The 15,897-nt window shown below is 40.2% G+C and overlaps 2 protein-coding genes across 11 annotated transcripts in view; one reads left to right on the plus strand and one right to left on the minus strand.

The window, feature by feature from the left end:
• The window catches only part of NF1 (neurofibromin 1), a 232,559-nt gene that overhangs the window by 140,691 nt on the left and 75,971 nt on the right, over positions 1-15,897 (minus strand). For 7 of the 10 annotated variants that reach the window (XM_079799233.1, XM_079799237.1, XM_079799232.1 and 4 more), the window contains exons 12-15: positions 15,327-15,458; positions 14,550-14,594; positions 6,902-7,036; positions 2,588-2,701 (exon numbers count right to left, since the gene is read on the minus strand). In XM_079799233.1, the coding sequence (XP_079655359.1) occupies positions 2,588-2,701; positions 6,902-7,036; positions 14,550-14,594; positions 15,327-15,458 (426 nt within the window). The remainder of the gene's footprint in view (positions 1-2,587; positions 2,702-6,901; positions 7,037-14,549; positions 14,595-15,326; positions 15,459-15,897) is intronic. The other 3 variants (XM_079799239.1, XM_079799238.1, XM_079799235.1) reach the window with 1 other exon arrangement.
• OMG (oligodendrocyte myelin glycoprotein) overlaps positions 1-15,897 on the plus strand; it is a 411,522-nt gene that overhangs the window by 73,371 nt on the left and 322,254 nt on the right. The gene's annotated exons all lie outside the window — the stretch shown is intronic.

A 15,897-nucleotide genomic window follows, 5' to 3' on the forward strand; every position in this document is an offset into this window, starting at 1 on the left:
ATAGACTTTCACCTGGCTGCCGGCACCAGTTATCCGCCAGCAGCAGTTTTCCTCTGACCACCCGCCGATCAGAGCGCCTCCCGCCAGCGCGATCGGCTACCCCGAGAGGAACTCTGATCCGGGGAGGCGCTCCAATCGGCGGGTGGCCAGAGGAAAACTGGTGCTGGCGGAAAACTGCTGCCAGCAGCCACGCAATCGGCCACCACCAGCGTCTTCCGCCGGCCCCATGGGTCCTTCCGCAACGTCGGCTGTTTAGGCCGGTGGGAGGAGCGGGGGTCGGAGACTTGCGAGTCCACGCCCCCCGCTCCTACAGCCAGCCAATTGGCCACCCTGAGTCCCGCCCCCCGCGCCTCCAGCCGGCCCAATCGTGGGCGTAGCGGAGTGATGCAATTTGCATATTACCTTTTTATTATGTAGGATATAAAACCCTAATATGCAAATAGATGGACTGGCGGAACAATTGGTCACTATGACGTGAGTTGACTACCAGGAGGCACACGTGGAATATGGCGGGCATCAGCAGCAGAGCGCGGAGCATGGCGGGCATCGGCTGCAGTGGGATGGTGGAGCAGATGAGAGGTGGCGCCAGACCAAGGCGGGACACCGGTCGTTGTCATCAGAGCAAGCCTCTGATGGTTACTGAAAATTCTTGGTTCCCACGCACTGCTCGCACCTGCTGCTGCCGGAGCCACTGCTCACACCCGCTGCTGGCACTGTCAGCAGGTGCAAGTAGCAGCTGCTGGCCCCAATTGCCCCTCAGGGCTTCTCCACCTCCCCCTGCTCCTGAGGGGCGATAGGGGCTGGCAGCTGCCTCTCACACCCGCTGCCGGTGATGGCCCCACTCGCACCTGCTGCCAGTGCCGAAGCTGCTGCTCACACCTGCTGCTGACGCCTGGCACTGGTCCCAATTGCTTGGCGCCATCAGTAGGTGCAAGCGGTGGCTGCCAGCTCCAATCACCCCTGAGGGCTTCTCCACCTCCCCCTGCTCCTGAGGGGCGATTGGAGCCAGCAGCTGCCGATGACGCCGGGAGCAGGACGCTGGGAGCAGGGCTGCCGATGACACCAGGAGCAGGGCTGCCGGCAGACAGGGGACCGAGGTCCACGGTGGGAGGGGCCGGGCAGGGGCATGGAGGGTGGGCTGAAACCCGCCCCTGTGCCCACCACAGCCTCGCAGCCCATAGTTCCTTTCAAGATTCACAAATTCATGCACTGGGCCTCTAGTCCTATCTAATAAAGAGGGAATATGCTAATTGACCATCACGCCCTCACAAAGATGGCGGCGCCCACAGCAATAAGGAGGGAATGTGCTAATTTACTGCCACACCCTCAAAGATGGCGGCACTCACAGTCCCCTCAGCCCCCCAGCCGCCCAGGGCCAGCCCAAGACACAGGCAAGCCTCAGACGGCGGCTGCCCAGCCACCCAGGGCCAGTCCAAGGCGCAGGCAAGCCTCATATGGTGGCTGCCCAGCCACCCAGGGCCAGACGAGGCTTGCACTACTGGCAGTGGCAGCAGACGTGTGATGGGGGCGTCACCTTCCCCTGATCGCCGGGTCGCCTCCCAACCCTGAGGACTCCCGAACTGTGAGAGGGGGCAGGCCAGGCTGAGGGACTCCCCCTCCAATGCATGAATTTTCATGCACTGGGCTTCTAGTACAGCAATAAAAAGGAATGCATGTATCCACACAACTTTCACACAAATTTTCATAGCAGCATTATTCATAATAGTCAAAAAGTAGAACAATCCTAAATGTCCATCAAGTGATGAATAGATGAAAAAATGTGATATATCCATACAATGAAATATGTGGCAATAAAAAAGAATGTAGTGATTCATGCTAAAGTATGGATGAACCTTGAAAACATTACATTAAATGAAAAAAGGCAGACATTAAAGGCCACATATTGTATGATTATAGTTATACAAAATATCTAGAATGAGCAAATCTATAGACAGAGACAGAGTAGGGTTGCCAGCAGCTGAGATGACAGAGGAATGGGGATTAAATAGTGGAGATGGCTGCACAACATTGTGAATATACTAAAAACTACTGTGTACACTTTAAAATAGTAAACTTTATGATATGTGAATTTATGATATGTGAATTTGTATCTGAATTTAATACATATTTTGAAAGAGTCAACTACAATGAGACAATTTTGAGTGTTTTATTAATCATAAGAATGTGCACAACGTATTGCTATGTGTGATACTGGGGGCGGTGGTGGTGGTGGTGGGGGGGGGTTCCTTCAGCCCAGCCTGCACCCTCTCCAATCGGGGACCCCTTGAGGGATGTCTGACCGCCGGTGTAGGACCGATCCCTGTGGCAGTCACTTCCGGTGTTCGGTTGAGCCTTTGGTCGTTATGGACCCTGGGTTTTTATATATTAGGATAAAGTAAGTAAATCCCTTCTTTCTCCATGGAGTTCATAACACAGTGTATAGACAAGAACATATCATTTCCAGAAATGACATAGTTCTCTGACAGATTTCCAGAAACTACATCTACCACTCATAAAAACCACATAGCAAAGAAACATCAAGAATGTATATAGTTTCAAGAGCCTATAGAAATCTTTTCTCCCTTACCTCCATGGCTTCCTGAGCAATCTCTGGCATGTGTGACTGAGGAACCAGTTGGACAAGCCCTGTAATTAATTCCGCTGTACTGCCTTGGGTTTCAGGCCCCTGTTTTCTTGGATTCTGCAAGGAAAAAAAGCAATTTTCAATAAAAATAATTATTTGACAGTAGCTAAATAGAGGAGGGAATGCAGAGTGACTACTAATGGGTATCAGGTTTCTTCAGGGGGTGAAGAAAATGTTCTAGAATTAGATAGTGTAATAGCTGCACAACCTTGTATATACTAAACACCAGTGAATTGTACAATTTTAAATGGTGATTTTTATGGTATTGAATTATATCTCAATAAAAATAACTATGGAATTTTTTAATAAATCAAAACTGCTTTTGTTAAGGAGTTTCTTACTCTACATTTATACTTGTTCATTAATGTAAATAATGCCCAGCAAAAAAAAAAATCCTAATTGAAAGAAAACAAACTAGGTATTAGCTTTTCATAAGAAATCATATCAGTAATATAACTTTTTTAGCAACACTACAATGACTAAATCATATATCTCTGCTTCTAAACTGGTTTAGATCTTATAAATGATTGTGATCAAAGGCAAAGAACATGCATGTTGGGTGAGGGCTGCACAAATACCCTGTGCAGCCCTCTTGTCCAGTACAGAGGAGCTACCCAAATCCATACAGGGCTAGAATATACTCCTCCAGACACCCATACCTCAGTCTCTTTCATTGTGGGAAATCACTGTGTACTACAAAAAGCCAAATGGAGGTGTATATAAATGCAAATGTCTACCTACTTAAAGAGACTAGCCGAAACCGGTTTGGCTCAGTGGATAGAGCGTCAGCCTGCGGACTCAAGGGTCCCGGGTTCGATTCCGGTCAAGGGCATGTACCTTGGTTGCGGGCACATCCCCAGTAGGGGGTGTGCAGGAGGCAGCTGATCGATGTTTCTCTCTCATCGATGTTTCTAACTCTCTATCCCTCTCTCTTCCTCTCTGTAAAAAATCAATAAAATATATTAAAAAAAAAAAAGAGACTAAAAAGCTTCCTAAAACTTGGAAGTATCTAGTTACACTTCAAGAATATATGGTTCACTAAAGTGAGGCCAATTCATCTTGTGCCCATATTTGTATTTTGCTAACTACAGATTTTTTCCCCTCATAATGATTAAGGTAAGCCCTCACCCTAGTATATCTATAATTCAAAATTGTTAGCCTATTTTCTAAAATTATAGTCATTTGTTAACCCAATAACATTTATATTCAGTTGTTAATAACCTGATATCAAAGACATGACAAGTAAAAATAGTATGTTTCCTACCCTCCTGGAGCATGTAGTCTGGTGAGAAAGAAAAACATCAATAAAATAATCAGACCAATAAGTGTTAGGCTGCAAATGAGATAAGAACTATGAAGATACATGCTGCTATGATCACCTGTAACAGGGAAATGTGACAAAGTCAGAGAGGCTTCCTGAGGGCAGAGATGACAGCTCAGAATTAGCAGGAATTACTATGTGAAGAAGAGAGAGAAGCATATAGTATGCAGAGGGGACAACAAGTGTAAGGGCAGATATGAGGGAATGTGGTAAGATGGAAGAAAAGCAGGCCATTGTGACTAGAGAAAAAGAAAAATAGATACAAAAAAATATGCTAGAAGTAGCAGGTGGGAGTCAGATTTTACATAACCTTGCAGATCTACTTGGAGTTTGGTCTTTATTCCACAAGCAATTTCAAGTAAAAGTTTTAAGCTGGGCAGGGAGCATTTGCTTTTTAAAGAGATCACCATAAATTTATTGAAGAAAAATGATTAGAGGGGGGGGTAGGAGATGATGCAAGCTGAGTAATTAGGAGGCTTGAAAAAATGAGAATAGAGATGGTAGATATAGAATACAATAAAATTGTATTACTTTAAAAATAGCATGATTAAGATCATTTAATATTCCTATATTTCACCTATTTACTAAGATTTAGAATTTTTATATGTAAAATATGAAATAATGAAGAACTATTTTAACTTACCTTTGGTTACTCTGAGAAAAGTTGTTTAACCACTAGATGGCAGCAAAGAAAATAATTTCAATTTTAAATGGTTCTTTTGTGCTTGCTAAATTTTAAATTTGGAACATAGCAAGTTTTGTTTAAATTCTTATTCTTTTAACAATAAAATATTTTAAAATAAAATATTTAACACATACGGCACCAATGACTTTGGTGCCTTCTTTAATCCTGAATTACAGCCATGCAGAGTAGTACTAATATATATTTGACATGCATGATAAAATAACTTGTGCTATATAACAAAAGGATAAGGAAAAGAGTATTTCATTACTTTTATAGAGTCTCACTGATAGTCTTTATGAAAAATTTCTTTGCCAAAGTTCTAGCAATTTATTCTATTAGACTCCCAAATATGGATGGGCTTTTCAATAAGTTCAAAATGTCACTAATCCTTTTGAGTAATTCTGTCTCCCTCTGCTCTTGTTTCTCTCCAGAAAAAAATACTCACATATACCCTTTTCTTTTTTAAAATTCAGGGTGTTCCACAGAACTCTTGAAACTATGGATATCAAGTAATAAACTCCTGTAGTATAGTAATTTGAAAAATATGCCATCAAAATAGAACATACCTTAGCACTTATAAGGCCTACTGTAGAGTAGCGCAGTAAGAAGTCTTTCTGGATGCTACTCTCCAGAGATGGGAGAAACACCACAGAAGTTAAACATGTTATCGTATGAACTTCACAATGTATAACTTTACAGTTGGGACATTAATAATATTAATGTCAACTATTCTATTAGTAGTAGTAACAGCTAACATTTGTGCTTATTATGCATTTATTATAGATTGTTTCTAAAACATAACATGTTCGATCTCAATCTTCTTAATCTCTCTAAAGTAGGAAGTATCATAGCATTTAACTTGAGAAAACTAAAGCACTGAGAGGTTAAGTCACCCAAATCACATAGCTAGTCTGTCTCCAGAGCCCATGCTTTTAATCACTTCATATAACTTATCACTCATTTACATCTGCTAGTTCCTAATTACGTTGTGTACCAGACAGATACTCTCTGGAAACTAATACCATCTGAGGCTATAAGAGCAGAGTTATGACAGTAATTGGGTGCTAACCACACCCAGTTTCATCTCTTCCTTCCAATATAGAATTGGTAGGCAAAGCCAGTGATAATAGAAGGCTGACAGGAAGAAAGGACAGAAAAGCTAAATGGTTTGGCAGTAGCAACCCTATCCTATATAATAAAAGGCTAATATGCAAACTGTCCTCTCAAGAGTTCAACCGACTGGGAGTTCGACAGCCTGCTATGATATGCGCTGACCACCAGGGGGCGGCACGGAACAAAGGAAGGCCCTGGCTGGCAGCCAGCAGCCAGAGGAAGGAAGGCCACCACCAGCCCTGATTGCAGGCCAGGCCTAGGGTCCCTACCCATGCATGAATTTTGTGCACCGGACCTCTAGTTAGATATTTTAAAAACCAACCAGCCCAGCCAGCGTGGCCCAGTAGCTGAGCGTGGATCTATGAATCAAAAGGTCACAGTTTGGCCCTAACCAGTTTGGCTCAGTGGATACAGCGTCAGCCTGCAGACTCAAGGGTCCCAGGTTCAAATCCAGTCAGGGGCATGTACCTTAGTTGCAGGCACATCCCCCAGTAGGCGGTGTGCAGGAGACAGCTGATTGATGTTTCTCTCTCATCAATGTTTCTAACTCTCTCTCCCTCTCCCTTCCTCTCCATAAAAAAAAACACAATAAAATATATATATATTTTTTTAAAAAGGTCACAGTTCGATTTCTGGTCAAGCACATGCCCAGGTGGTGGGCTTGATCCCCAATGTGGGGCGTGCAGGAGGCAGCTGATCAATAATTCTCATCATTGATGTTTCTATCTCTCTCCCTCCCTCCCTTCCTCTCTGAAAAAAAAAAATATATATATATATAATATTTTAAAACACAAAACCGTATAGCTGTAGAAAGCACTCTTATTTATGGTTTGCTTCATTACCTTCATCCCCATCCCAGGATAATGCCTGAATAACATATAATCTGGTAACAGGTTAAGGACAGAAGAGCTTACCAAAGTATATTAGTTAACGATAAGGAAAATAAAGAAGAAAAGTAAAACATCTGATCTAGTTATATTAGTATTCTCTATAAGTTCATTTTCTTAGTGATGTCTTCATGATCAGAACAGAGCAGTAAGTGATCTTTAGCTAATAATTATATTCAAGGTCATGGCATTTCAGTTAAACCAAACTAAGTTAGAGTAATAATTACAAGGTGTTTCATAAAAATACTTACACAAAGCAAGAGCTTTGGATCTGCATGAATTAGTTTCACCATGGACAAGAGAAGGTACTTATAACTTCTTGTCTCCAGGTCTGTAGGTTTTTCTTTAAATTTAAGGCTTGTTACTTTTTCTTTAAATGTAAGACTCTAAAAATAAAAACATGACATCATCCTGTAAGAATCAGATATTGCTCAAGATGATAGCTATCCAACTTTTTAAATTAAATTATTAAAAAAGCTTTGAAAAATTAAGGTATTTTAAACCATCAAATTGTGGTATTAGTAGAAACATTCAATGGTAAGTAAGGTTAATGATATTCAGCCTAAAAAAAAACAAATTACAATTATTTTTGCAACATTTTAATTATTCTTATATAATCTACCTAATAAAATTTAAGAGAAAATATATTAAAATACTTATAGCTTTAGTAGCAGGTTGACTCCTTTGTAAAAACGAATTTCCAAAATATGGAAAAAAAAATTAGGGATAAAATATTTAGTCTATACCTTTCCAAATACTTTAAGCAATGCATGTAATAAGCATTTATCCTACACAGATAAACACATATATTTCATAGAATCTTTAACATTATCAACTGTAAAATGCATCATTATTTTTGTACGAGAAATGAAAAATCACTGTCAACTGTCAGACATGAGACAAATAAGATGCACTCTCAATTTCAGAGATGTTAAAAACTAAAAGTGCTTCTTAGAATTGATGAGCTATGCTATATAGGCAACCTCTGTATTTAATAGTTTAACTGGTTTGCTTTTTCCTTCAATGGCATTCCATCTCTCTCAAATTATGGAATATATGGATTTTGTCAGGAGAACAATGATAACACAGAGAAAGAACTCTTACTTAGTACAGAGATACTATGGTGGATCCTGTGCTGGTACTGTAATTATAGATGATATTCAACCGAAAATACAACAATTATATTCTGGATCCAATACTACCTTTCTCTCTATTCTTATCAAACATTTCCCCTTTTCCTTTAAAAGGACACAGAAATATGGTTTGACGTGTATGCCTTTATGTGAACACATATACAAATAGATGGACATCCAGCATCTATGCACCTGTAATAAAAAAGTCCAAGTAGCCCTAGATGGTTTGTTCAGTGGTTAGAGCATCGGCCTGCAGACTAAGGGGCTTCGGGTTCAATTCTGGTCAAGGGCGTGTACCTTGGTTGCAGGCTTGATCCCTGGCCCTGGTCATGGCGTGGGGAGGCAAACAATCAATGTCTCTCTCTCACACCAATGTTTTTCTCTCTGTGTCTCCATCCCTCCTTTCCACTCTCTCTAAAAATCAGTGGGGGAAAAAAATATCCTCAGGTGAAGATTAACAACAACAAAAATGTCCAAGTAAAAAGGCTGCCTTTCAAAGATAAAAAATGTAGATACATATCTATAACACGCAGTAACTATCCTCAATGTTTAAGTATGAGTGATACCTCTGTTATTATGCCCAAGAATACTGAAAGTTTTTGGTCTTCAGAGGGAAAAAAAAAATACACACTAATGCTTAAGAATGTCACTACACAGAAGAAATAGTGAAATTCACAAATACTGTTGGTTTTCTGTATTTATAATCCAACTGCAAATGCCTTACCAAATGTACTTAATAAATTGTTTCTACTGTTTGTTCCCATTAAACTATTTTTTCATTCAAAGTTAACACCTTAGATCAAGGTGAAACTTTCACTGAACAAATTTATTTACTAAGACGTAACTAAGTATAACTGCTCCTCCCTGATGCAGCCATTACACAGGTACACAGATCAGAGAATAATGAACAGACATAAGAATTATCTCTTAATAAGTAATCCTTTCCAAAAAGTAAATAATAGCTTAATTATGTTATCTCTTAATCTCAGGTATAAGCATATAAATTTTGTTTCAGCAAGACTGCCCTAATCTATAATAATAAAAGTGTAATATGATAAAAGACTGGAGGTCCTTCCGCATGACTTTCCGGACGAAGCCGGGGCTGCGAGGGAAGCCAGGGTCCACAGGTCCCCGGTGCCTGCTGGTGGCCGGAGGGAAGCCCGGGTCCTGAGTGCCAGAGGGAAGCCAGTGCCAGCAGCCAGGGGAAGGAAGGCCTACTCTTGCACCAATTTCATGCATCGAGCCTCTAATATGAGATATAAGACTTGAAAAATTCAAAGAAATGTTTCAATTTAAACAACTTTAATTAATGACCATTAGTGGGTTACATAACAAGGAACAACTTGCTAAAGAAGAAATATATTTCTTAACTAGAAATGTAAGAAACAAAATCCATTCATTAATTTTTTTCATTGATCTTCCACACTGCAGATTAATTAGTAGTAATTAATTAACAAGTTGGTATATATGCTTGAGCCAAAGAAGAGATGCAATCATGCGTAGGAAAAAAATTCATGAATCAGAGTATTCAGGTGTCTATTAAGAATCCAAACCATTTGTTAAGTTATTTAAGACCATGACTAAATTACAGGTATGTAAGAAGCATTTGCTGAGCCAGGATCTACTTTAAGAAGCAAAATGTGTAGAAAATATACATATTTGTGAAAATTCATACATCTATTATTAACAGGCTATCTTAGTTTTAAAACAGTAAATGGCTGTCCGGCCAGCATGGCTCAGTGGTTGAGCATGGACCTATGAATCAGGAGGTCACAGTCGATTCCCAATCAGGGCACATGACTGGGTTGCAGGCTCGATTCCCAGTATGGAGGCAGCTGATCAATGATTCTCTTTCATCTTTTGTGTTTTCTCTCCCTCTCCCTTTCCCTCTCCCTCTCCCTTTCCCTCTCTCCCTTTCTCCCTTCATCTCTGAAATCAATAAAAATATATATTTTAAAAAAAAAACAGTAAATGGTAAGTGCTAAGACAAATATTTCAAATTTTAACAAATACTAAAGTACACAATGGAGAAGTTATGACTCAATATTCATATGAAAAAGGTTAAAGTGTTTAAATGAATGAAAGTTCAATTTAAGATAATAATGCAAATTTAGACTGTTTAGTAGAAACATGGTATGAGATATAGAAGGTTAACAGATTTCATCAATTATTACACCACATCTGGAACAATAAAATCAGATCTTAACATGTAATTTTAATTGGGGGTGGGGTGGGGGTATTAGGTTGAATTATTTCCAGAAGAGAAAAAAACAAAACAAAAAAACAGATGGAAAAACATTTTGAAAACAGCTCAAGTAAGAAATTAATTCACACATCTAACAAATATGCACTAAATGCCTACTATGTGCCAGATACTATCTAGGGGCCAAATACAACTCTTGCTTTCATCAAGCTAACATACCATGAGGAAAGATAGCTAAGGAACCAGATAGACACTGGACTAAATGTTGACTATTCACTAACCATGTCACTATTTATCATTCATTTAATAATATTTGAGTCTCTGTTTCCATAGCTGTAAAACCAGGTCAAACAAAACACATACATGCTTTTAAAGAAAGCTGAAATAATAAAATCCCTTCCAATGGTAAAATGATCCATCTATCTAATAAAGAGGGAACATGCTAATTGATTCACACCGTCGCAAAAACGGCGGCACCCACAGCCAATAAGGAGGGAATATGCTAATTTACTGCCACGCCCTCAAAGATGGCAGCGCCCACAGTCAATAAGGAGGGAATATGTTAATTGACTGCCACGCTCTCAAAGATGGCGGCACCCAGTTCCCTCGGCCCTGCTGGGGTGGCAGGCGTGCAGCAAGGCTGGGCCCGCCTGCCTCTGGAGTCTCCCAGTCCCCTCAGCCCCTCAGACGCCTACGATTGGCCCAAGGCGCAGGCAAGCCTCAGATGGCGGCTGCCCGGCCACCCAGGGCCGCCCAAGGCTCAGGTAACCAGGGCCAGCCGAGGCTTGCGCTGCCAGCAGTGGCAGCAGCAGAGGTGTGAAGGGGGTGTTGCCTTCCCCTTATTGCCAGGTCGCCTCCCACCCCTGAGGGCTCCCGGACTATGAGAGGGGGCAGGCCAGTCGTGGGCGGACCCTCCCTCCATTGCATGACTTTTCATGCACCAGGCCTCTAGTATAAAAATAAGAACCTTTAGGAGTACAGGAGTTAGTTCTACAAAGCTTCAAAAACAGAAAGTGGATCAGTGGTGGCTGGAAGTGATAGGGACATGAGTCCACCTTGGTTGAAGAAAAATTTTCATAGTTAGCTCTTTCCAACAAGAAATGTATCTATCTCCAATATACTAGTAGAGGGTAGTTGTAAAGCGTAGACACAAATATTATTTTACCATTTTACAGACTAAACTCCTTGATTGCTACTTCTGTAGCAAGCTAAAGGCTCAGGTTTATCAAAGGCAATGTAAATGAGGACAACCCACTGAACATACCATGTTAATACAGTGGTTTTCAACTAGAGCCATTTGTCCCCCAGAGAATATCTGGAAATGTCTGGACACACTTTTGGTTTTCATGACTGGCAGGGCAGGGAGTGGGGTGCTATTAGCATCCTTATTGCACAGGATAGTCCCTACAACAAAGAGTTATCCATTCCAAACATCAATAGTGCTAAGGTTAAGAAATCCAGATGCAATGTATTATAACATTTATTATATACTAGAGGCCCAGTGCACGAAATTCGTGGATGGAGGGGGGTTGTCCCTCAGCCCAGCCTGTACCCTCTCCAATCTGGGACCCCTCGAGGGATGTCCGACTGCCTGTTTAGATCCCACCCAGTGGGATCGGACCTAAACGGGCAGTCGGACATCCCTCTCACAATCTTGGCTTCCTCTGTTACCTAGAAAACCTTGCTCTCTGTGGCTGTAGCCATCTTGGTTGGGTTAATTTGCATACTCGCTCTGATTGGAAGGTGGGTGTGGCTTGTGGGTGTGTCGGAGTTATGGTCAATTTGCATATTTGTCTATTATTAGGTAGGACTAGAGGCCTGGTGCACGAAATTTGTGCATGGGAAAGGGGGGTGTCCCTCAGCCCAGCCTGCACCCTCTCCAATCTGGGACCCCTCGAGGGATGTCCGACTGCCCGTTTAGATCCCACCCAGTGGGATCGGGCCTAAACGGGCAGTCGGACATCCCTCTCACAATCCAGGACTGCTGGCTCCCAACTGCTCGCCTGCCTGCCTTCCTGATTGCCCCTAACCACTTCTGCCTGCCAGCCTGATCACCCCCTAACCACTCCCCTGCCAGCCTGATTGATGCCTAACTGCTCCCCTGCCAGCCTGTTTGCCCCTAACTGCCCTCCCCTGCAGGCCTAGGTCCCCCTCAACTGCCCTTCCCTACAGGCCCGGTCGCCCCCAACTTCCCTCCTCTGCTGGCCTGGTCACCCCTAACTGCCCTCCCCTGCAGCTTGATCGCCCCCAACTGCCCTCCCTTGCAGGCCTGGTCCTCACAACTGCCCTCCCCTGCTGGCCATCTTGTGTGTTGGAGTGATGGTCAATTTGCACATTACTCTCTTATTAGATAGGAGGATAGAGGGTGCACGGGTGGGGGCCAGCTGGTTTGCCCTGAAGGGTGTCCCGGATCAGGGTGGGGCATGGGGCGGCTTGGGCGAGGGGCCTGTGGTGATTTGCAGGCCGGCCATGCCCCCTGGTGACCCAAGCGGAGGCCCTGGTATCTGGGATTTATTTATCTTCTATAATTGAAACTTTGTAGCCTTGAGCGGAGCCAAGCCTCCTGCTTGCTCCATGGCTGCAGCCATTTTTGTTGGGATTTATTTATTTTCTATAATTGAAACTTTGTAGCCTTGAGTGGAGTCCAGGGCCAGCCAGGGTGTGCAGAAAGCTTGGCTTCCTCCATTGCCAGGGAAACCCAAGCCTCCTGCTCGCTCCATGGCTGCAGCCATCTTGGTTGGGTTAATTTGCATACTTGCTCCTGATTGGCTGGTGGGCATGGCTTGTGGGTGTAGCAGAAGTATGGTCAATTTGCATATTACTCTTTTATTAGATAGGGTATTCGCCTGTGTTTCCAGATTTTGTGATACCTATAGTGAGCTCTTCATTATAAGTTTTCAAGCAAAAGCTACAAGATTGGCATCACAGGAGGTTAAGTGCTTTGTCCATTTAATTCATCACGCTTCCCTGGAATTAACACTGCCTGGAAGTTGGTGGGAGTTCAATACTCCCCTATCTGTTGTCTGACTGTTCTTACCAGGTTTAAGAGAGGTAAGATTCACCTTAAGGATCATCCAAATTCTAAAATGTTCTTATTCTAAAAAATTACTTCATTATCAAATTTGCTAGTTATTTTCCCTGGCAAAAATATCAGCCAGAAATCTGTCCTTTAGCCATTATTTGAAATATATATACATACAAAATTTTATACATATATAAATATGTGACTATAAGCAGCTTAAGAATAATTCTTAATTTTGAAAATCAATGAATACTGATAATTTTAAAAATCAAATGAATATGAATAATTTCAGAGAATAACTAAAATATAAAAACTAAATTCTTATCACAGGTGTCCTTGGACCAAAATAATCTAGTATGAATTTAAGAAACAATTATCAGTAGTATACTATGCAGCTCCTAGAATCAGCTGACAACTAGAGTTAAAAAGTAAAAATAACTTCTAAATGTAGAAAACATTTTCAGACTACCAATAAAATTTTGTCTTTGTTCGAAAGAGTAATTTAGTTTCATTTTCTTTCAATCCTCATACAAAAAAAAATTACAGAAAGGAGAAAAACAGGATATTGAAGTTAAACTGGAAGTGAGTATTAACTTTCCACCAATTTCTATTATTGGAGGCCAAAATAGGCAGAAAACTGGAAACAAAAAGTCAAATAAAGTTATAACTTCCCAGAAGATATCTGAAATAAATCAATAAACAATTTTTAAGCAATTAACTGCAAATCATTTTCTAAAAATTTTTTAAATAATGTCTATCTAAATAACATTTAACTTAAATAGTTAAATAACATTCAAGTAGCAATTATTGATGTTTACCTTATACTTGGATTGAAATGTCAATTTCTTAAAAAATTAAGTACTTGGCATTACAAAAAATTAACTAAAAATAACTTTGCATTTTATATAATAAAACAGTCCCTGGCTGGGTTGCTCAGGTGGTTGGAGCTTCGTCACGTACACCAAAAAGTTGTTGGTTTGATTCCTGGTCAGGGGATATATGTGGGTTACCTGATATATCCCCAGTCTGGGAGTTTACTAGAGGCAAGCAATCAATATTTCTCCATTGATGTTTCTCTTTCTCTCCTTCCCTCCCTCCTTCTATTTCTCTCTCTCTCTCTAAAAAAAATCAATAGAAACATATCCTCAGGTGAGAATCATTGTCATGCTCTTTAGGTTATAATTTTGTAGGCTAAATAATCCCAAAACATATGGCATAGCAAATTTCTCTATTTGAACATCTAAAATAAACAATCCTCTGCAACAATTACTGACAACTGGATAAGAGTGAACTACAACTATATAACACCAAAATATTTTATGGACTAAGGGAACTTGGAAAAAGAGAAGCATGCCAGGGAAGAAGCTGTTTAAATTATCTTCTAAGTGTGAAGTGGATAATTTCCCAGATAAAACCAATAGGTAAAAACATGCTACATTTTCTATCTGAAATGACATGATGTGACTATGATGGTAACTAAGCACAGAAAAGTCAAAGAAACCAAGGACTTTTCTGAGGTAGTTACAATGGGTCATACTTACAGCCACAGAAGCCCACTGCCATGCAAAACAGTGACTGGTTGGCATCTGATCATGTGAGCGACAGCAGCCAATAAGAATAGAAAATAAGAAGCAGAAGACAAAGCACCACCAATCAATGTCAAGAGTTGACATGTATAATACTCTTGCTATATATAAATAGCAATATATGACTTCTACAATCCTATAACTGTCTGTTTAAATGGGGTCCCCATGAGATTTAAAATTCCATATCAAAAGTACTAATTTGTTTTTATTAAGTTTAAACACAAACTTCAATATCAAAGTGCCTATCATTTTTTTAAAAAACTCAAAGCACGTTTGTTGAATTATTTTTAAATAAAAATTTTAAATTTTAGTTCTTATTTCCTATGTATAATATTCAGCACCCAATGGTAAACTGTGCATTAGCAGGAACATTCACTCTAACCCAGAAGTCAGCATCCCTAGTCATCCCCCAAAAGATGGGGAACTAATAAAAATATTTTGATTCATAAGGAAAAATTAAAGAAAAAAAGAAACTAAAAAAGTGACATTAAGATTTTTAATTTTGTGAGAAAAATTCTCTAAAAAAAATAAGTTCAACTCACTGAAATAGTGGAAAACCAACCTCATAAACTAGTATTGCAACAATATTGCAGTATACAACATATTACAATACTTATACAAAAGGAGGGACACATTTGATTTTCTAAAATAATCAAAACAGTAGGAATGGGATAAAGACATTGAAAATGTACTAGGAAGAAGGTGGGATTCAAAATTCATGATTAATCTTACCGGTGCCATTCGTATTGCTGGGTGTGCTCCACAGCCTTGCACTGCTTTATTAAGTGTTTCACCAAACATATTTCGAAGTTCAACTGAGTGACAATATACGGCATCAATCTTTGGCCACCAATCCAATGCAGACTGGACAAAAATAGAGACCATAAGAAAGGGAAAGTACAAGTTTGCACTGAATTATATGCTCTGGTTATTACTGTAGTTTATGTTTTATCCTTTTGTGAGAAACTTTCTAAGACCATGCAAACACACACCACAATTTCCAATATCTTCAAATAGACTTTCAAGAATAAAGAATTTAAATAAAAATAATAATAAATAATAATAAAATGGAAAAATATTTCAAATAGTATCTTTAATTTGAACCATACATCTTTTAAGAAATATAAGAAACATGAGACAAATTGTCTGCTTTATGAGCATGAGGATATAGACTGTCTCTTCTCACTGATAAGTTAGTGAATTTGAAAAACAGAGTCTTTAGAGAGCTAATTCTGTACCCAATCTTCTTTTATAAGTTTAATGCTTTACACATTTTAGTAACATATGCATATAAAGTATATAT

This window comes from Cnephaeus nilssonii (genome assembly GCF_951640355.1).
Source record: "Cnephaeus nilssonii genome assembly, chromosome: 19".
In the NCBI taxonomy this organism is placed as follows: domain Eukaryota; kingdom Metazoa; phylum Chordata; class Mammalia; order Chiroptera; family Vespertilionidae; genus Cnephaeus; species Cnephaeus nilssonii.